Source organism: Schistocerca cancellata, chromosome 2, assembly GCF_023864275.1.
Source record: "Schistocerca cancellata isolate TAMUIC-IGC-003103 chromosome 2, iqSchCanc2.1, whole genome shotgun sequence".
NCBI classification, from domain to species: domain Eukaryota; kingdom Metazoa; phylum Arthropoda; class Insecta; order Orthoptera; family Acrididae; genus Schistocerca; species Schistocerca cancellata.
Window position 1 is genome coordinate 450,180,566 of NC_064627.1, and position 22,718 is coordinate 450,203,283.

General features: G+C 38.6%; 1 protein-coding gene across 3 annotated transcripts in view; it reads left to right on the forward strand.

The window, feature by feature from the left end:
- The window catches only part of LOC126161944 (phospholipid-transporting ATPase IF-like), a 633,423-nt gene that overhangs the window by 529,704 nt on the left and 81,001 nt on the right, over positions 1-22,718 (forward strand). For all 3 annotated transcript variants that reach the window (XM_049918123.1, XM_049918124.1, XM_049918122.1), the window contains 4 exons: positions 2,719-2,838; positions 8,537-8,652; positions 12,658-12,822; positions 21,457-21,620. In XM_049918123.1, coding sequence (XP_049774080.1) covers positions 2,719-2,838; positions 8,537-8,652; positions 12,658-12,822; positions 21,457-21,620 — 565 coding nt within the window. The remainder of the gene's footprint in view (positions 1-2,718; positions 2,839-8,536; positions 8,653-12,657; positions 12,823-21,456; positions 21,621-22,718) is intronic.

Below are 22,718 nucleotides of genomic sequence, written 5' to 3' on the forward strand. Positions count from 1 at the left end.
ACTCTCTACCCAACATAAATTCTCACACCAGTCATGCCACTCTTCTGGTTCAATGTAGCTGTGTTTATTTTACTGTATTTGTTTGTTTGTTATCTCTGAAGAACATCGTTGTCCAACGGCTAAGCTACAAGGTATAAACCTAATTTATGTGCATGCCGATTGCTCAATGGCTCATAAGACACTGTGAGTCACTATCTGTTCTTTTTCCATTCTTTGTGTCTCGCTTAGTACTTTCCAGTATCTAAGTTACAAGATACAAACCTAATTTATGTGCATGCCTATTGTTCAATCGCTCATAAGAAACTGTGAGTCACTATCTGTTCTTTTTCCGTTCTCACCCAGTACTTGCCAGTATCATAACAAAGGCTAAATACAGGACAAAGGAATATGCTAGAAACTGATTTGTGGTGCAAGAGGAAAGCCAGAAAATGAACATTTATAGATAAGTCCATATTTTATGAGCACCAGTTTAGTAATAACACACTGGTCCACCTTTGGAACCAGTAGAGCAGTGATTCTGCATGGCATGGATTGGACAAGTCCTTTATAGGTTTCTGGAGATATTTGGAAAATTTGGTGGCTGAGACAACATCAGCAATTCACTATCATGCTGCTCAAATAACTATAGTACAGTTCTGGCCTTTCGACACAGGCAGTTGAATAACTGCCTGAAGATGACATCATCACCAGGGAAAAAAAATTAAGCATGAAGTGGTGCAGGTGGTCTGCAATATTGTTCACATAGTCCATGGCTGTCATGGTGTCTTCAGCTACTCCCACAAGTATCATAGAAGCCGAGGTGAATGTCTCTCATAGCATAATGCTGCCCCAGCTGGTCTGTATCCAGGGCGCATTTCGGGTTTTAAGCAGCTGTTTGCCTAAGTGACAGCATTTCTAGACGTAACTTCAACCAGATGTAACTAGAAACATGGTTTACCTGACCAGGTGACACATTTCCATTGATTCACAGTTCATCCTCAGTGATCTCATGCCCATCTGCAATTGTAATTGATGGTGTCAGTGGGTCAACAGGGGGTCACCAAGGGACCATCTGCTGCAGAGCCTCATGTTCAGCAGTATATGCAGAGGTGCTTCAGACTGCATGTGGCTGCACTAGCAGTGTACTCCATATGAAGATGGTATCTGTTCTTTCAGACATGTCCAAAAGAATAGATACCATCTTCATATAGATAAAGCTTACTGGCCAATAATCTTCTTCAGTGCGGATGCCCTCACATTGTTCAAACTCTTACGGGAATCGGTAGATTAACTGCCGTGAGTAATGAGTGTAGTGGGCAGGGGCACTAAAAATGTAGTGTGTGGACAGTAAGTTGTAAATGTAGGTCTCATGGGGAGCATGCCAGAGATAAGTCCCTGCAGTCGCACTATCCTCTGTGTCCTCGATGGCTCAGTCAGATAGAGCGTCTACCATGTAAGCAGGAGATCCCGGGTTTGAGTCCTGGTCGGGGCACACATTTTCAACTATCCCCATTGATATGTATCAATGCCTGTAAGCAGCTAATGGTCTGGGTTTCATTTTAATTTCAGCATTGTACTCTGTCATCAAATCCGGCGCTGATTGCTGCTTGTCCTGCTTTACATAGCAGGCAAAAATCTGACATTGACATTCCATGATGGGATGCGGTTGTCCACTTTCTGCAGATGCTCACAACAGTGGCACACCTACAGCCAAACAGCTTTGCTGTATCCAAGATTGCTCTTCCCCAGATGCTGTGCCACAACAATATGCCATTTTTTAAAGCACTTATGTCAGTGGATTTCTCCACTAGTGGGCCTTATCATTACTATGGCCCAATTGTAAAGTTACGGACTATGGTTCTAAAGTTCTTGGGTTTGATCTCTGTTCAGTCTTAGGATCTTTATCTGTCACTTATCACTTCTTTCACATCTGGAAATGTCCATTGATGCAAAAAATGCCAAGTTGCTCTACAGTTTGAGATCCACTTTAAGCTGTAGATGACTTTATAATTGGCTGCGTAAGTCAGTTAAAAGGTCAAAGAAAAACAACAGCATACTGTCTCCAACAAGACAGTTAAAAGTAATCCTCTGATTTATTCCAGTTTTTCCTTTTTGTCATCACTAACATGATTCCTGATTCATATCCATGCATTTTATATACTTCCGCACGCTCCCAACACCACCAAGTGGCATTCAGTCTTGTAGTGGGCAGTGCTTGAATTATTTTAGCACATTAGTGTAGATAACAGAATTTGGTAGAATTTTGTGCACAAAGGGAAAAATCAAGTAGGGGGTAGTACTGCTTCTATAATTCATTTTGTGGGGTCATGAGTTTAAGAGTGGGATTACTATCATAATTCTGTGCTTATTCAATTCATTGACTGTTGGCTTAAGATTGCATCATTCAATGAATTGCTCTCATGATCCCTTGGCTTCCTTACCCTGATAAGTTCCAGTAGTCTTATTGTTCTATACTGTCTCTTTGCAGCATGTGCCATCTTTCTTCTTTTTTTCTCATTTTACTATTAAAGAGTGCACACTTAGGTTGCAAATTTCCACTTAGGTAGGAAAGTTCAGAGTTAAATGTCTTTATTTGCTGTTAATCAAACTAATCCTTCCAAATTTTTATAAAGAATGCATGAGTTATCTATATACTGTAATTTTTATTTCCTTTTATTTGTAGGTTTAATATCAACATTTTACATTTAGCCATTGATTTGTTTTCTATCTCTGTTTCAGTGGCAGATTATTATGTGGGTCCATTACCACAGTTAAATGGCCTCCGAGTAGTGGGGGACATGTTTTCCTTCTTTGTGCTCTTCAATTACATTATACCTATATCATTGTATGTTACAATAGGTAAGCGTAGCTGAATATATTTCTCTGAATACCAAAACTAATATCACACCTAACCATAATTATAGTGCATGTTACATGAGAAAGCAGATTGTCAAGAAGATATCCATTGGGAAGTATGGAGGAGAAGTGCTCTGCTTATGTGTAGTAGCAAACATTACAAGGCATTGCTGTGGAAGTCAGTGAAAGAAAAAATGTACAAATGTGTGTGAATTCCTAAGGGACCAAACTGCTGATGTCATCAGTAGTGAAAGAAAATTTATTGCTACAGAAATGTAGCCACTGTGCAATCTAGGGGAGAGCTGTTATAAACTTCCAGTGATGTTTGCAGTAAGCTGTCTGGTGGTTGGTGAAGGGGAATGTGCAGAACTATTCAAAATTTAGCTGCCTTTTGACATAACATATAGTCATATACTTTAGGAGCCCACTACATGTTTGGCCCATTGAAGCAAACCATAAAATGTCTTAAATATGGGCAACATTTACACCATTTTACAGAACTTTTTACATAATGTATTGATAAATTTTCATTACATGAAAGCAATGTCTGCTGTAATTCAGTGGCTATCTTCTTGATGTAACTCATGGATCACTGATACTGCTCAATGTTATTTTCCAATACTGCTCAGTGTTATTTTCCAGCTGCTTCAAATTTAGGATCCGTTATTCTTGCTGCCAAGTAAAATAGCCTGGTGGTCTAAGGACTATGTATACATCATACAGAAAAATAAGAACCCTGACATATGGAAGCACTGTTGCCAATTTTCACCTGCTGTACCAAAGCTACGTTGCTGCAAACAGTAGTCATTGTTAGAGCCTTGGCAACACTGGGACATATACATACTCATGTTACATGACTGAATATTTAATAATGCAAATAAACCATGTCAAGCCCCCTTAGTTGTCAGGGCTCTTCTTTCACCGTACAGATTATGTGCCAAATAATATGAGTCTGTTATTGAAATATTCCTGAGGGAAGTTCTTGCTTTCACATTTATTATTATTATAAGACAAGGTTTTTCCCGAAATTTGCCATTCTTTTTTTTTTTTCTTCTTTCTTTCTTTGTTGTCATTTCATCCCCACTGCCCAACATGGGCAAGAGGTGGGTTGCCAGTGGAGAAAATTTGGCACTCTTCAGCCACATGAGAGTAAAGTCTTAAAACATAATATAAAAGCTGGACATGGTGGTTGACAAAAATAAACATTTTGTACAATAAAAAGACAGATCATCAGTTACATAAGTTAAAATATAAAAGGTTGGTTTGATGATGAATTAAAATATAGACATTGATGAATCGAAAATGAGTGTTGCACTCGAATATATAAAAACAGATAGACAATTTCATAAAATAAAATGGAAGGGCCGATATTATGACTGATTAAAGTAGATACATAGATGAGTGAAGAGATGAGTGGATGTTGAGTGCCAGGGATAAGGATGGAATGTAGCATTTAAATTTAGTGTGTAAAGAGGGGGTTTGCGTGGGTGAATGTTTGGAGGAACGACAGGGGACGAGTAGAGAGGAATGCGGTTCCGAACCAAGATCTAGGAAATGGCTGGAGAGGATTGGAGGGGAAGGGGCCCCAGAGAAGGAGAGAGTGGTACAGACATCCTAGATCTGGTAGCAAGCTAATGTATCGGGGCAAATTTCATGCTCGATTAAGGGATGGTGATTAAAGTTTCATTGGGAGAGGATGTGGAGAGAGTGGGTGTGTAGTATTGGAGGAATGTGGTGATAGAGGTGAGGCAGAGTATCAGGAAACCAGGAGGCAGGAAATGTCGAGTTTATGAGTAACATAGGATATTCAGAGATGTTCACCATGGAAGAGTAGACTGGGGAATGTTATGACTTGTTGGAGGATGTGGGTGAGGGAGGGTAAGTGGACCTGAAAGACTAGTCAGAGTGCCTGGCGATCAAGGACGTGTAGGGTGTGGTAAAAGTAGAGAAGAGTGGAAGTCCATGCCACATTGACATAGCAGAGGATGGGTCAGATAAGGGCTTTACAGGTGTGGAAGATTGTGGAAGGGTGCAATCCCCATGTTCAGCCAGTTAGTAGTTTTAGTAATTTTAGTTCATTGTGGGCTTTCTTTTGTATGGTTAATAGATGGGATCTCCATGTTAGTTCATTGACAAGTGTTAGTTTGAGATATTTGAGTGTATTAGTTAACTGGATAGGCTGTAAATGATAAGGTAAATGTCATGTGGGTGGTTCGGGCTATAATTATTGGGTCATTTGAAAAATATGGGCCATCTTATATTAGCAGATTAAACTATTGCTGCTGAAGTCAACATTTTTACATGGTTTATTAGAATATGTAGGGTTAGTCTTAGATTTATAGGGGTCATCTTGGGCTATTGAGGTCATGTGCAAATTTATTTTGAAGAATTAGGAAGGGGCAGGGCTTAGCAAATAATACACACACTGCAACAGGCTGCAGATTTCGTGATACACTGATGCTCCTGATACCGTGTCAATGTTGTTTGAACAATTGTGTGACATTGACTCATGCAGCACTACTGCAAGTGGTAACTAGCCATTGCAACAGTCTATTGCTCTGGTTAAACTTTGACAATTTTGAGAAACACTGGAGGAAACAGCATTAAATTTTATTTATTTACAAACTTTATTATATTTGAATAAGTTTGCAGTAAACCTTCTCATACATATATGAATATCATATAAAAAAATTAGTGCTACTTTTTAAGCAAAGGAAACATTGAAAAACAGAAATGTTCTCCTGAAGAACATTAGTTGATTCAGAGCCAAGACCAGTATTTTCTTTGGTTGTGAAAGACTGTAATGATTTACTAAGTGGGTTGCAAATGAGAAATGAAATAAAAAATAATAAATAAATAAAATAAAAAATAAGAAAGAAAGATTATATTGAATAAAGAAAATTTATGTTAAACAGATACGTTCCACATCATTACAAAATGTCATATTCATGACCTATGGAACAAATATTAATGGAATGTAGATGTGATGTTCTTGTATCACAACACTGGATAAACCTGTTTGCTCCTTTTTATCAGTTTAGAACATGGTGGTGACATTCAGTTGAAACAAGAAGGAAAATTAGTCCAGAATGAAATGTGTAGTAAAGGAAATAAATCATTTTAAACTAACCTATGACAGTATAAAGTAATTGGATAGACAAAATATCTACTCACCAAGCAGTAGCATAAGTATACACATATAAAGAAAGTTTTTAGGTATGCAAGCTTTCAGAGCCGGTGGCTCCTTCTTCTGGTAGAAGGGTTGAAGGGTAAGGAAGAGGGGTGAAAGAAAAGGCCTGGAGAGGTTTAGCAAAAAAAGGGCAGAGCTCAGAAAAGTCACACAGAACCTGGGTTGGAGAGGCAGGCAACAACATGCCAGACCTGCATCTCAAAAAGCTATCTCACCTTCTCCTAAACTACTCAACAATGATATTTCCTGCCCTGTCCCTCTGCAGCTCCCTAAACAACCACATTAACATCCACAGCCTTCATCACTGCCTTCCAGACCAATAATAACTCATAATCACAAGAAATAGTCACAACATTACAGTGTTCTCAAACCCTCATCTAAAGAACTCTCCCCTTCTGAATTATCTGTATTATCCAAGGTTCTCACTTTCAGCCCTAAACCTGCATTTAATCATGTAATATCAATTGGAAATATTACTTTGCAACCCAATCCAAAAACCTTTCCCACAGCATATCTGACACTGAACTCCGTCTTGAACAGTTCCAACCATGATCCCAAATTGATTGACCACCACTATCTCAGAATCGTCCCTTCCAAGCCTTCCTCACGTCCAGCATTGCTTCACAACCCTCCCTCAGGTCCCTACAACATGACCCTAACCTGTCCTCTACAGAAATCCCGGCTCTTGTTTTCCCTAAAATCCATTGACTCCATTGTTACCTTCCCAGCAGACAAAGGATCTACCATTGTGGTACTTGACCTACAGAGGTATGTTAGTGAAGACTACACCAGCTGTTTGACACCTCTACATACAGCATCTGCCATTAAGATCCCATCCCTGTAATTGAAACTGACCTGCAGTCTCTCCTTAACAACCTCAGGCCCCTCACTAGGACTAACACTTCAGTCCATAGAACTTCTTACCCCACCCAAACCATGCACCCATTCCTTTTATCTCTTCCTAAAATCCACAAACCCAGTCATCTTGGCCGTCCTGTAATTGATGACTCTGCCACACACCATCAGGTGGCTTACGGAGTATGGATGTAGATGTAGATGTAGATGACTTCAGAGCATCCACTGAATGTATATCTGCCTCATTTGATCAACACCTGCTACCCAGAATACAAATATTTCCCTCCTATATTAAAGACACCAACTATTTCCTAGATTGTCCGAAACCTGTGTCCATCCCACTCCCACCAGACACCTTATCTCTCACCATTAATGCCACCTCCCTCTATGCCAACATTCCCCATGTATATGGTGTGTCTACTGCTGAACATTCCTCAGTCAGTGCCTACCTGATTCCAAACTTTTGACATCCTTCTTGCTCACCTTAATCAACTTTATACTTACCAATAATTACTTCACCTACAGGCTGTGGCCTGCCTCACAGCTTCCACTGCCAGTACCTCTCCCCTATCTTAAAACTCCTCAGAAGCTCTCTTTTGTCTCTGGCATGGTGAATACCTACATTACACAAATATTTTATTCTTTGGACTCCTGTTATAATTTTATGTAGACAAGAATCTTTAGCAGTGGGTGAATAAATTTGTGCATTTATTCTGACATACAATGTGTGTAACCTGGCTGCTGTCTCAAGCCAAGACATGTGATGTTTCTGATTTTCGTATCAATTTTATATATGACCAGAGCCACTCTGCTACAGCTAATGTAACTTACCACTATATGATGTAACAAGGTCCAATCCTTCTGAAGAAGATATTTTTATAAATATTGAAACCTAGGTTAAGGAGTAAATAAACCTTTGGTTACAACTGCGTGGCTGATTTTTCAACCTCTTCGAATTTACACTGTTGCTGAATCACAGCCATGTTTAAGATTTTGTAATACATAAAAAATACATTCATGAAGCACACAGAGAAACTGTTGTTGATAAATAAGAGAATGGATTATAAATATATTCACTTAATGACATAGTACATTATAGAAAATAATAGTGTTTTGCAGATGTGGGAGACTTTTCACTCAGTCTATTAACAGATCAGTCTCAGATGAGAAATATAAAATATACTGAAAACAATGAAGAAAGGAAAGAAGAAGAACATGTTTCAAATTTACTTTGTAAGCTGGAAAATGTGGAGGAGGATCTCCAGTGACAGGACAAAAGAACACATGTTTTGGAAAATTGTTCATTTAAGAAAGATACAAACTAGACATGTAAACACAAAGCTAAAGAACAATTGTTAAAAAGGAAGCTATGTGTGTGAATAACTTTAATAAAAGGAAAGAGAATTAAACTGTATTGTAAAACCAGAAATACATTCATCACACTGTGCCTTTGTTTTGCCAGTCTTGTTTTATTGTTCTCCTGTTTTCAGTATTTATACACATATGTGATAATTAGTCATCATATGTGTTGGCTTTTGCACAAACTTTTTAGTTCTGAAAGAGGAAAACAGGATGTAAATTTAAGTGTTTATGTATATGTGCCTGTTCATAAATGTGAGGATGATAGTTTTAAAAATTCATTGAAATTTGTTCCAGAATTGCAGAAGTTTCTTGGCTCTCTTTTCTTTGGATGGGATCTTGAGCTATATTGTGAAGAGACAAAACAGGGAGCTATATGCAACACCTCAGATCTAAATGAAGAGTTGGGACAGGTATAAAACTGAACTTAATGTTGACTGCAGCAAAATTTATTTTGTTTGTACTGCAAAAATTGCTAAGACAGCTTTGTTATTATACATAGTTCAGTAATATACATTTCCATAAAAGAAAGAGTTACTGAAAAATATTGTTAACCAAACACAAACACTACCACTCCCCCCCCCCCCCCTGCTCCCCCCCTCTCTCTCTGTCTCTCTCTCTCTCTCTCTCTCTGTGTGTGTGTGTGTGTGTGTGTGTGTGTGTGTGTGTGTGTGTGTGTGTGTGCGTGTGACAGAGAGAGAGAGAGAGAGAGAGAGAGAGAGAGAGAGAGAGAGAGAGAAAGAGAGAGAGAGAGATTAAAAACATTTGTACATTTCATGTATTGTCATTTGCTAGACCAGTGGTTCCCAACCTGGGGGCAATTATGTCTGAGAGGCAAAGTCAAACTTCATGAGGAGTAACTACTAAATAGTTTTGGTGAAGATTTAGTGACCACTCTAAATTATTATTTTTTGATAATCACTGTTATTACTATTACAGTAGATTCTAATATACGACAGATCATCAGCAATAGCAATTTCCCATTAGGACAAAAGCCTTCTCTAGGTATAGCCAGGCATTGCTACCTTCAGCAATATAAATCCCTGTCTCTCTTAACTACTTTTTTCTACTTTTCTACCTACTTACCATTATCAGTCTTTTCTTGTTTTTCAGAATCCAGAAAAGAACTTCCTTTGGCCATCTACCATCCATCTTCCTGGTTACTGTTCACCTCACCTCTCATTTTTTTCCATCACTATCACATTTAGGTCTTTCATTCTAGTCTACCCCCTAATGTATTTATTTGCATTCCTGTCTGTCCTAGTCAGTCATGAATACTGACAACGAATGGGAGAGTTGTGCTCTGACCACATGCTGCTCATATCCGCATCCAGTGACACCAATGGTCTGATGATTACATGACGGTTGGTCAGTGTCATTGGGTCTTCAAGGCCTGTTCAGATGCAATTTTTCCTAGTTATTTGCAACATTCATCTCTCTGTTCATAACTGAACCACTCCCAGATCTGAAAGGCCTTCATGTAAAAAATACCACATCTCGAATGAACTGTTTGTAAATGCTCAACTTCATCAACACCAAAAACTTCACTTTGAAAAGTAATTTAGTGTACCAAGAGTACTGTAGACTATTTTTACTCTTCTGTTTATTTCAAATGGTTCAAATGGCCCTGAGCACTATGGGACTAAACTGCTAAGGTCATCAGTCCCCTAGAACTTAGAACTACTTAAACCTAACTAACCTAAGGACATCACACACATCCATGCCCGAGGCAGGATTCGAACCTGCGACCGTAGCGGTCACGCGGTTCCAGACTGTAGCGCCTTTAACCGCTTGGCCACCCCGGCCGGCTCTTCTGTTTATTTCTCTTACTGTTCATCTACTGGTAGTAGTTATCAATTATCATTGGTAAAAAATTGTAACAGTAACTTTTCTTCTGATTTGGAAAACTGAAGAGTAAATATGTGAGTTGTAAGACCAGTTTCTCTGAATTAAGGAATATTTTCAAATAGTGAAATTCAAGTGGAAGTATAATTTCTTGGGCCTGAGACGGCAACCCACTATATATAGATTTTCATGAAACAGAACTCCCATTAATTAAGCAAAAAGTTTGTGGTTATATTATTACAGAAAGAACACTTAAGAATATATATTGCATTTGCCACAACATACCGGTAGAGGTATGAAAGTAGAATGAAAACGAAAGTGAAAAACTGAGCGAACTTGCATCATGACTTAAGATGTCCAGTGGTGGTTACCAAACCAAATACAAAAAAGTATTGTTAGAAATAAGCAGAACCAGACATCCCATTGACTCATTATTTCTTGGTTACGAAAAAAATGTAAAAAATGTGTGAATTTTGGTTATTTTAATATTAAGTAAGTAATATAAATAATTTGTCACTTTGAAAGTAGTAGTGTTAAATTTTTGGGCCCTAATGTTTAATTAAGTCCCAAGCTTTGTTCAGGGTATTGGATGATATCTGATGTCATTTATGGGTAATGATCTCAAATAAGTCAGTAACCACAGCGTTAGACAATGCCATTTTGTCAGATTAAGAGGTTCAATGAGTTTGAAGTACAAAGAGGGAGCTACAAAATACAAGTGCATATTATATTTGAGAGTAACATTAGTCCTTTATTTCTCATTGTGGATAGAAACAATTCATATGAGTACAATTTCTTACAATTGGTAATTTCAAAGTTATTATAAGTTCACAAAATGAATCTTCTACTATGCCATGGGATGTCCATTTTGTTAAACTCCACAACAGATTAAAAATGTGCGCAGGACTGGAGGCTCTACTGCAGATGTATAAGAGAGCTTCTGTGAATTTTGTTAAGTACAGTGGAATACTGAAAGAATTCAAGCAGTGAGATAGGTAGCTCAGTCTTGAGTAAGATAATTGCCTGTAAAGGCAAAACTGCATGTTCAGATCCCAGTTTGATGCACAGTAACTACACTATGTGATCAAAAGTATCCGGAAACCTGGCTGAAAGTGACTTACAAGTTTGTCGCGCCCTCCATCAGTAATGCTGGAATTCAATATGGTGTTGGCCCACCCTTAGCCTTGATGACAGCTTCCACTCTCACAGGCATATATTCAGTCAGGTGCCGGATGGTTTCTTCGGGAATGTCAGCACATTCTTCATGGAGCGCTGCACTGAGGAGAGTTATCGATGTCAGTCATTGAGGCCTGGCATGAAGTCAGTGTTCCAAAACATCACAAAGGTGTTCTGCAGGTCAGAGCTCTGCACAGGCCAGTCCAATACAGAGATGTTATTGTCCTGTAACCACTCTGCCACAGACCGTGCATTATGAACAGGTGCTCAATCTTGTCGGAAGATGCAGTCGCCTCCCCCGAATTGCTCTTCAAGAGTGGAAAGCAAGAAGGTGCTTAAAACATCAGTGTAGGCCTGTGCTGTGATAGTGCCACACAAAACAACAAGGGGTGCAATCCCCCTCCATGAAAAACATAACCACACCATAACGCCACCGTCTCCAAATTTTGCTGTTGGCACTACACACACTGGCAGATGATGTTCACCGGGCATTCGCCATACCCACACCCTGCCAATGAATCACCACATTGTGTACCGTGATTTGTCACTCCACCCAACATTTTTTCACTGTTCAATTGTCCAATGTTTACACTACTTACACCAAGCGAGGCATCGTTTGGCATTTACTGGAGAGATGTGTGGCTTATGAGCAGCCGCTTGACCATGAAATCCAAGTTTTCTCACCTTCAGCGTAACTGTCATAGTATTTGCAGTGGAATTCCTGTATGATGGTCTGGATAGATGTCTGCCTATTACACATATGACCCTCTCTCTGTCAGTCAACAGATGAGGTCGGCCTGTTTGCTTTTGTGCTGTACATGTCCTTTCATGTTTCCACTTCACTGTCACATTGGAAACAGTGGACCTAGGGATGTTTAGGAGTGTGGAAATCTTGCATACAGACTTATGACACAAGTAACATCCAATCATCTGACCACATTCAAAGTCCATGAGTTTCGCGGATCGCCCCATCCTGCTCTCTCACGATGTCTAATGATTACTGAGGTCACTGATATGGAGTACCTGGTAGTAGGTGGCAGCGCAGTGCACCTAATATTTTTTAATGTATGTTTTTGGGAGTGCCTGGATACTTTTGATCACATAGTGTATGTCAGGAAGCCTTATTATAATTTGTTGTCATTAAGCTTGTCTTTTAATGCTGTGCTACAGCCACTTTTTTTAATTAAATAAGAATCATCTTTGTGTATGAAGAAGTGAAAATTATGTCACTGGTTGCAGCCATTTGATAACCTAATACTAGGAAGACAAGTAGACAACTGAATCTTATTAATAAATATGGGGTGGGTTAACATTACATGCTTATGTGAATAAAATAATGAGTACTACATAGTGGTAATTATTGCTTCAGGCACATAATTTTTGTCATTTTGTTACAGGTTGAATATCTGTTTACAGATAAAACAGGAACATTAACAGAAAATGATATGCAGTTTCGCCGCTGTTCAATTGGGGGAGTGGCATATGTTGAGAATAATGGAGAACTATTCAGGCTCACAGAAGATGGCACGGAAAGGAACAGTACTCTCTTACAGTGCATGACAGTAAGTGTCTACAAATTGTTTTTGTTAGTTTGTATTCTTCATGATAAGTTGTGTTATAGGTTAAAAACTGTTTTCTTAACTAGTACAATGAACTTATGACCAAATGTAGCAAATGTATATCACATGCCATGCATGTTGTCAGTGTTAAAGTGTTTTTTTAAATAGATATTACTGCTGCTCTTTACTTGATGCATCGAAAGCCATTTAGCCAAAAAATGTGACAGCAATAATCAGCATGTACTTGCACAACAGAGAGTATGGACCATGTGCATACAAGTAACCAAAATTCATCATATCATTGTTTCCTCATCTCTGTGTGATAGTGATCGATCCTCATGTCTGTGTGGTAGTGAGTTAAATAGCCTGGAAAATTAACGATACAACTGTGTGTGAGTTGTGGTCATTGATTTGATTTCTTAGTACAAAATAGGATATATGGTTGATGTTCACCTATAATTGTATGATATTTATGAGCCTCCAGAAGGGAGTGAATGAAAAATAAGGGTTTTGTACTTAGTAAAGGTCATACAAATGTGCATGATGAGGAAAAAAGAAAACATTTTTGTGTATGTGAGTGATAAAGTAGTGGAAAATCAGAAAATCATAACTGCAGAATTAGTCACTTCACTATAAAGTTACTGCAGGTGTCCTGGAGAGCATTATGTGAAAATCTGCACATAAGGTGTGTCAGAAACTCAGATGGAAACTTTTTGAACACCACTTTATAACAGAGATCTCATATGCAGTGACTGTCATCTGTACCTACAGCCTGATAGCGGAGTCTTCCTTAACATCTGCATGACAATGAAGCATTGAAAACTTCAGCTCTGGACTGGCTGGCATCCCAAGCATGAATATTTGTCATAAAATACTTTAATAGCTTGTTCCACAGTTTCAAAAGTGTTTGGAAAATTCTACTGACTGTGTAAAAGAAAAAAATGGAAGCAGTTTGTGATGTTACTGAGCAACAGTCATACAATAATTTATAAATGAAGACACAGCCATTTGACTGTATTGTTGTTCATTTAATTGTGATGCAGGTTTTGGCCTTTTATGCTGTTTTCAAGTGATTGAGTTTATGTCATTAACATATATTCCAGGACATCAAGCTCAAAATTGGCCATAAGTTAGAAATTTATTATATATTTTTCTTAATTTATGGCCAATTTTGAGCTTGATGTCCTGTGCAATATATATTAATGACATACATTCAATCACTTGAAAATGGCATAAAAGGCCAAAACTTGGGTCATAATTAAATATACAACAATGGTCAAAATCCAGGTCATAATTAAATAAACAACAATATAGTCAAATGTCAGTGTGTTAATTACAAAAAAGTGCCAACTAGACCTAATTTTTACATTTGTCTCATTATTTACAAATTGTAATGACAGTAATATTAGCCACACACCAGTAAAGATTAAAATGTACGCAGTATTTAAGTACATTCTTCATCTTAAAAGGAGGAGGTTGCGGCAGAACTGTAATTTTTTTACACTGTTGTGTTTATTATCATCATCATCATCATCATTTAAGACTGATTATGCCTTTCAGCGTTCAGTCTGGAGCATAGCCCCCTTATAAAATTCCTCCATGATCCCCTATTCAGTCCTAACACTGGTGCCTCTTCTGATGTTAAACCTATTACTTCAAAACCATTCTTAACCAAATCCAGGTACCTTCTCCTTCGTCTGCCCCGACTCCTCCTACCCTCTACTGCTGAACCCATGAGTCTCTTGGGTAACCTTGCTTCTCCCATGCGTGTAACATGACCCCACCATCTAAGCCTGTTCGCCCTGACTGCTACATCTATAGAGTTCATTCCCAGTTTTTCTTTGATTTTCTCATTGTGGATACCCTCCTGCCATTGTTCCCATCTACTAGTACCTGCAATCATCCTAGCTACTTTCATATCTGTAACCTGAACCTTGTTGATCAGGTAACCTGAATCCACCCAGCTTTCACTCCCATACAACAAAGTTGGTCAAAAGATTGAACGATGCACAGGTAACTTAGTCTTGATACTGACTTCCGTCTTGCAGAAGAGAGTAGATCGTAGCTGAGCGCTCACTGCATTAGCTTTGCTACACCTCGCTTCCAGTTCTTTCACTATGTTGCCATCCTGTGAGAATATGCATCCTAAGTACTTGAAACCGTCAACCTGTTCTAACTTTGTTCCTCCTATTTGGCACTCAATCCATTTATATTTCTTTCCCACTGACATTATTTTCGTTATGGAGATGCTAATCTTCATACCATAGTCCTTACATTACTGATCTAGCTCTGAAATATTACTTTGCAAACTTTCAATTGAATCTGCCATCACAACTAAGTCATCCGCATATGCAAGACTGCTTATTTTGTGTTCACATGTCTTAATCTCACCCAGCCAGTCTATTGTTTTCAATATATGATCCATAAATAATATGAACAAGAGTGGAGACAGGTTTCAGCCTTGTCTTACCCCTGAAACTACTCTGAACCATGAACTCAATTTACCGTCAACTCTAACTGCTGCCTGACTATCCATGTAAAGACCTTTAATTGCTTGCAAAAGTTTGCCTCCTATTCCATAATCTCGTAGAACAGATAATAACTTCCTCCTAGGAACCCAGTCATATGCCTTTTTTAGATCTATAAAGCATAGATACAATTCCCTGTTCCACTCATAACACTTCTCCATTATTTGACATAAGCTACAGATCTGGTCCTGACAACCTCGAGGAGGCCTAAACCCACACTGATTTTCATCCAATTGGTCCTCAACTAATACTCGCACTTTCCTGAGAAGATTTTACCCACAATGCTGATTAAAGAGATACCTCTGTAGTTGTTACAATCTTTTCTGTTTCCATGTTTAAAGATTGGTGTGATTACTGCTTTTGTCCAGTCTGATGGAACCTGTCCTGACTCCCAGGCCATTTCAATTATCCTGTGTAGCCATTTAAGACCTGACATTCCACTGTATTTGATGAGTTCTGACTTAATTTCATCCACCCCAGCTGCTTTATTGCACTGCAATCTATTGACCATTTTCTCCACTTCCTCAAATGTGATGCTATTTCCATCATCATTCCTATCCCATTCTACCTCGAAATCTGAAACATTACTGATCGTATTTTCACCTACATTGAGTAACTCTTCAAAATATTCCCTCCATCTGCCCAAGGCATCCACAGGATTCACCAGCAGTTTTCCTGACCTGTCCAAAATACTTGTCATTTCCTTCTTACACTCCAGAATGGTTTTCCAGCAGCTTGACCCATAGTCTCCAACCTGTTTCCAAAGTCTTCCCAAGATTTCTTCTTGGATGCTGCAATTATCTGTTTGGTTTTGTTTCTTTCTTCAACATAACTTTCTCTGTCTACCTGAATTCTAGTATGTAGCCATTTTTGATACGCCTTCTTTTTCCTTTTACAGGCTGCCTTGACTGTGTCATTCCACCAAGCTGTTTGCTTCATCCTACTTTTACACACTACTGTTCCAAGACATTCTTTAGCCACTTCTAGCACTGTGTCCCTGTACCTTGTCCATTCCTTTTCCAATAACTGTAATTGACTACATTCAACTAACTGGTACCTTTCTGAGATCGCTGTTATGTACTTGTGCCTGATTTCCTTATCCTGAAGTTTCTCCACTCTTATCCTCCTACATATGGACCTGACCTCCTGCACTTTCGGCCTCGCAATCCCAATTTCACTGCAGATTAAATAATAATCAGTGTCATCAAAGAATCCCCTGAATACATGTGTGTCTCTCACAGCCTTCCTGAATTCCTGATCTGTTATTATGTAGTCAATGACAGATCTGGTTCCCCTGCCTTCCCAAGTATACCAGTGAATGTTCTTATGTTTAAAAAAGGAGTTTGTGATTACTAAGCCCATACTGGCACAGAAATCCAAGAGTTGTTTCCTGTTCCTCTTGGCCTCCATATCCTCTCCAAATTTACCCATAACCTTTTCATACCCTTCTGTTCGATTTCCAATCCTGGCGTTAAAATCACCCATGAGCAGAACACTGTCCTTGTCCTTTACTCTAACAACTACATCACTGAGTGCCTCATAAAAACTATTCATCTTATCTTGATCTGTCCCTTCACAATGCGAATATACTGACACAATCCTAATTTTCTTGCTAGATACTGTCAAATCTATCTACATCAGTCGTTCGTTTACATGCCTTATTGCAACTATGCTGGATTCCATTTCTTTCCTGATGTAAAGCCCTACACCCCATTGTGCTACTCCTGCTTTGACTCCTGACAGGCCTACCCCATCTTACTTGCAGCCTCTGCCAGCTCTACCTTCTTCCCAGAGTAGCCCCCATTGATATTAATAGCTCCCCATCTCATTACCATTTGTTTGCCAAGTCGTATCTTAGGAGTCCCTGGTTTGTCAGTTAGATGTGGGACTCCGTCACCTCCAAAGGTCCGAGGCATCATATTTAAAGTACTAGGGACGCAGGTTGCTAGCCTTACTTGCCCCGAGTCCCATTGGGTTTTACCCCTAACGGTTGAGGGACTAACCGGTGGATTTGGTAGTCTTTGCCGTATGAGCACAAAGGTGACCACGCCTCAGAATATGTCCGAGATGCCCAGCCTTATTCCAAAGTAACTGGTATCCCGACTGTCGGGACCACTTACTTGGCCACTCATATGTTGCCCGTGGTTCATGAATTAGGACATGACTACAGGAACCCACACCATGAACCATTATTAAAAAGGTCAAATTTGGAATTTATTTCTGTTTATTGAATTTCAAACATTGATGAAAGGTCAGTTCATTAAAATAACGGTTATGAATATAATTTAAGCCCCACACCATAAAAAATCACTGTCTAGTTCTCATCACTTAATAGCTTCAACCTTATTTTCCCAACAATCACTTTGCTTGGCAACACACTTGGTCTGTGTATCCACAAGATTGTGTATGTCCTCCAGACATTATTTACATGGGTTTCAACTCCTTTTGCACTGTCCCTTGATCTTTTTGTTATCTGCACAATATGACCAATCAAATGTTCTTTCAAAGGTGTAAGCCAGTGAAAATTTGATAGCACCAAGTCCATGCTTTACAGTGAATGTTCCAACATTTCAAATTTTAGATGCCATATTGCATCCTTAATATGTGCATATGTTTAAAGACACTTTGTCAAGAAGCAGCAGTACTCATTATGAGAGAAGTCTGCAGCATTTTGATTTCATAACAAGCTACAATTAAGTATCTCTTTAGTGAACACTAGCCATTGTTTAACTCTTCTGCTGGACCACTGCTAGACCAGTATGGAGGCCTTGACTGTCAAAAAAGTGTTTTTTCTTCATCAGAAACATGTTTACTCCTTTGATTGCCTTTTATTCTTTAATTCATAATGGTGCACTCAGAACTTTTCTCCTGTCATATTTCCATAGTAATAACCCTCTCCATCCCTATCATAGTTGGTCGAGAAATTTAATCATGTTTGTGACAGTTGAATCTGCCTTCATAGCTAGGTGGTTAGTGTGTCTGACTACCTCGTGGAGGATCCAGTTTCAATTCCTGGCACTGTAATAGATTTTGATTGGTGAAAGGACTGGAACAGGGTGCACCCAGCCTTGTGAGCCCAACCAAGGAGCTACTTGAATGAGAAGTTTGGCTCCAAAAAAAAAAAAAAAAATCTGGAAATCTGAAAATGGCTGACCACATTACCCTCCAGACCACATCCAAATGGCCCCAGATGATAGATGATGATACAGTGATCAGTCTGATCATAGAGGTTTAGTGTTCATTGGAGAACCATATTGGTACACATCAAATACACTGCCTAATGAAAAGAGTGAAGCACCCAGAAGTGGAGCAGAAGACAAAATGAAACTTCATTAGTTGAGAGGGTGTATAATGTTGTTTCAGTGATTACAAAATTGAGACATATTTACAAGGAACTTGACAGTATGTGCCAACTTATCAGTATAATGTGTCCTGTCTGGTCAGGATGTGTGCACTGATTTGGTTAGGAATGGTGTCAGAAAGCCAATCTATCCTCTCTGGGGCAAGCTGGCCCACCACTGTTGTAAATAGTCCGTGATATCCTGATACTGGAACTGGGATGGAGTTGAAGCCTGAGATAGTCCCGTACACATTCTATCAGGGAGTTATCTGAGGATCTTGCTGGCCACAGGAGTATCTCAACAGAAACTCTTTGTTATATGCCTGAGCGTCGCCCTGTTGAAAAATGGCACCAGAGATTGTTGCATGAGAGGTAACACACAAAAATACAGGATGTTTGTGATGCACCATTGTGTCATTAGAGTTCCCTCAGCCATACCATCTGTGACCTGAAGTTATAACGGATGTGTCCCCAGACCATAACTCCAGGAGTAACACTGCTGTGACTCTCCAAAACATTGGAAGAGTGCAGTCTCTCACCAGGACACTGCCATAAATGATGATGGTTATTCGAAGTAATACATAATCATGATTCATCACTGAATGCAGTATGATGCCATTCATCAGCAGTCCAATTTTCCCAGTCATGACGTTGCTCCAAACGCAGCCAATTGCATTGTAGTGTTAATGGTAGCCTACACATGGGACAGAAATTACATAGGCCAGTTGCTGATAGTCTGCCATCAATGCTGCATGATGACACAGAAAGTTGGAGGTAGTTAATTACCTGTTCTCAGATGGCACCTACATTCCCATATAGTCCAATATCAGGCCGTTGTCACATCCAAATGCCCTGCAAATCTGGATATTGCAGGATTTGAACAGCCAGCCAAATGGAGACCCACAATGAAGCCCTTTTCAGACCCTGTCTAGTGCTAATAACTTTCTTGTATATGAGTACGCAGCATCTCCACATCCTTCCCAATGATCATTCCACAACGGCTACTTTCCACACTCCTTATACACCATGCAATGCCCGGTAACAACACTATGCACAAGCACCACTAATGCATGCTTTTGGCCATTCTACCTGTCACAGAGAATTGGTATTCTAATCATTTACAGTGGTGTGTCTATGTATGAAGTTACACTGTCATCCAACCATTTCTTCTGGGTGATATACTTTTTTTGTGATGCCATGTACTTCTATAGCCATGTATATTATGCTTGATTTTTGGGGAGGGGAAGGGGGGGGATTTATGCCTTGCTTTAAATCATTTGCGAATTTGAAATTTCATTAACAGTAATCCCTTGTTTAACATGAGTTCACTGTCTCAGCTCAGATCCATACCAATCTTCCATTTCATTAGTGACTGTGTATCTTCTGGTTTTTAATCTTTCCACCAATTCTTTCATCTTAATTTTACTTAAAGCACTATATCCATATTGATCCTTTATTATTCTGAGATTTCAGATGATTTTCTTCCCCCTGGGTCAAAAAACAAAGACAAATAACACTCAGTCGTTCTTGTATGGTATACATGAAGCTATATTGTGGGCACCACTCTGCAGGCACACATTACTCAGTCACAATGAAACCTATGTGGAGCACTTTTGAGAAACTATAATTGGTCTTGTAACACAATACTGTGATGTTTATACATTTCCATGAAAGTTATGATAAAATTCCTGTTAGTTGATTGCTTATCTTCCCAAGTATGATTTTTTTATTGTCTCGGGTGACTATTATTCATGCAATTTTTCTTGATATGTTGATGCCCTAGTCTTAAATCAGAAGGATTTGGAAGATGTCAGAATATTAGTGATTTGTCACTGCTTGGTGCAACCTCAGAGCTGAGTATGGAGCACAGTAACTGAACTGTGTGAGGGGTTTGAGCGTGGCAGAGTTTGCATACACCTCCCTCTAAGATAATAATTATCACCATCCAAGGTCAAACAAGAAAGAGTGTGCACCTATTGTACAGTGAGTAGTTCAAACAATGGAAGGTTCAAGTTGAATATCAGCAATATTATAAAAAGGATAAATTGCACTTCACCCCAAAGATGACACATTCAGTTACAGACAGGCACTGTGAAAAAGACTGTTGCTCATTGAACTATTGTCCAAAGCCTTCTTTAGAAAGGAAAACACTCAGATTCACACAAGAAAGCACACCTCACACACACATGACCAAAGGTACCAGAGAGCATGATAATGTGTGCATGATATGCCCTTGCTTGAGTGTATTTTCTTTTCTGAAGAAGTCTTCATGGTCAAAACCTCTCAGTGTGTAACAGTCTTTTCACTGTGCGTGTTTGCAGCTCAACATGTCATCTTTATGGTGAGCAGCAATCTATCCTTTTTGTAATACAGTGAGCAGTTCATAATGTGTGACAAATTATATGGGTTTATAATACACTGAATTTGTTATTTAGGCAATGCTTGCCCCATTGCTTAATTTTTATATTCTGAAAAACAATTTTTTTAATCATGTATCTGAAAACAGGTATGCACAAAAAAACTATGAAACCTGTACTTTTGTTTAAGTGAGACTTGAGTAGAAAACTAAGTAGAGTACTAATAAACAAAGATAGAAGCTCAACTAAAACTGACAGTTACAAGATGATGGTAATGTCTGCTGTGAGGTAAAAGCAGCAAACTCTTGTATTATATTAACATTTAGGTAATGTAGGGAAAAAAGAGTTGAAGTTATTTTCCTTCTCTTTTCAGTGTAATGTGTTTTGCCTTCAGTATGATTATCTGTTTCAGCCAGAGATAGAACACTTCTTGATCGCTTTGGCCTTGTGTCATTCAGTGCAGATAACTTCTGGAAATAATGGCGTGAATAATAATGACCAAGTTGAAATGGACTCAAAATTAGATTATCAAGCATCTAGTCCAGATGAAAAGGCACTAGTGTCGGCAAGTGCAAGGTAAGATTTTGATATACATATATGCAGCATTGTTTCTGTTTTCAATTCTTGGCATATTTATTCTCAAAGAAATTTATTAAATGATAGTTAATGCTAAGTTGCAGATCAATACCCATTCTATATAAATAATTAATCTTCATTTATGCAGATTTACGCAAATCAAAGCAGTCCACAAAAACTATGGTAGCTCATAAAACTGTTTGTCAAATGCGATTATACTTAAACAAATGCAGCATAAATAAAATATGAAAACATTGTTCAGGATAAGGGAATTTGTGCTTGTATTAAAAGCTGTTTCAAATGTACACAACTGAAATTTCGGTTTGACATAACACTATTAACATTACAGTTGAAACTTACAACATCAAGCACCAGTACAGAAAACGTGGTAGTATGCATTATTATTAATGATAGTGTTTGTGAACTTCATAGGAAGTGAATACCATTTTCCTTTAAAAATTACACTTGGTGCAGTGACGGTTCTGGAATGACAATATTGCTCCTGATAGAATCTGAAAAGTACTGTATGGTGCTCAAGTCAGGATGTCAAGCTAGCTACTATATGCTCAAATTGCATACTGTAGAAGTTATTCTTCCGTAACATGGACCTTATATAGTCAAACAATTTTGACTTTCATGACCCAAATGTTGCCTCTGGCATCAGCAAAAATCTGCACTTAAGCACTAAGGATGTAAAAAACTTTAGCTTGGCTTGATGAATTGCCCCAAAAAATAATCCCATATTTTTTGGGGCAATTCATCAAGCCAAGCTAAAGTTTTTCGGGCACAAAAACGTGCAGTAAGAGTTTTATGTGGTGTGAACTCAAGAACATCCTGCAGAAGCCTGTTTAGGGAACTAGGGATACTAACTACAGCTTCCCAATATATTTATTCCTTAATGAATTTTGTCATTAAAAATATATCACTTTTTCAAACCAACAGCTCAATTCATGGAATCAATACTAGAAATGTAATGAAGGTGTTGCCCTCAATATGAAAATATTAATGAGTTAACAGACATTTCGAAATACACTTCTGTTCATATATGTTTACTTTCTACAGATAGTTTGAAATTTGAAATAAACATTAGTATATTAA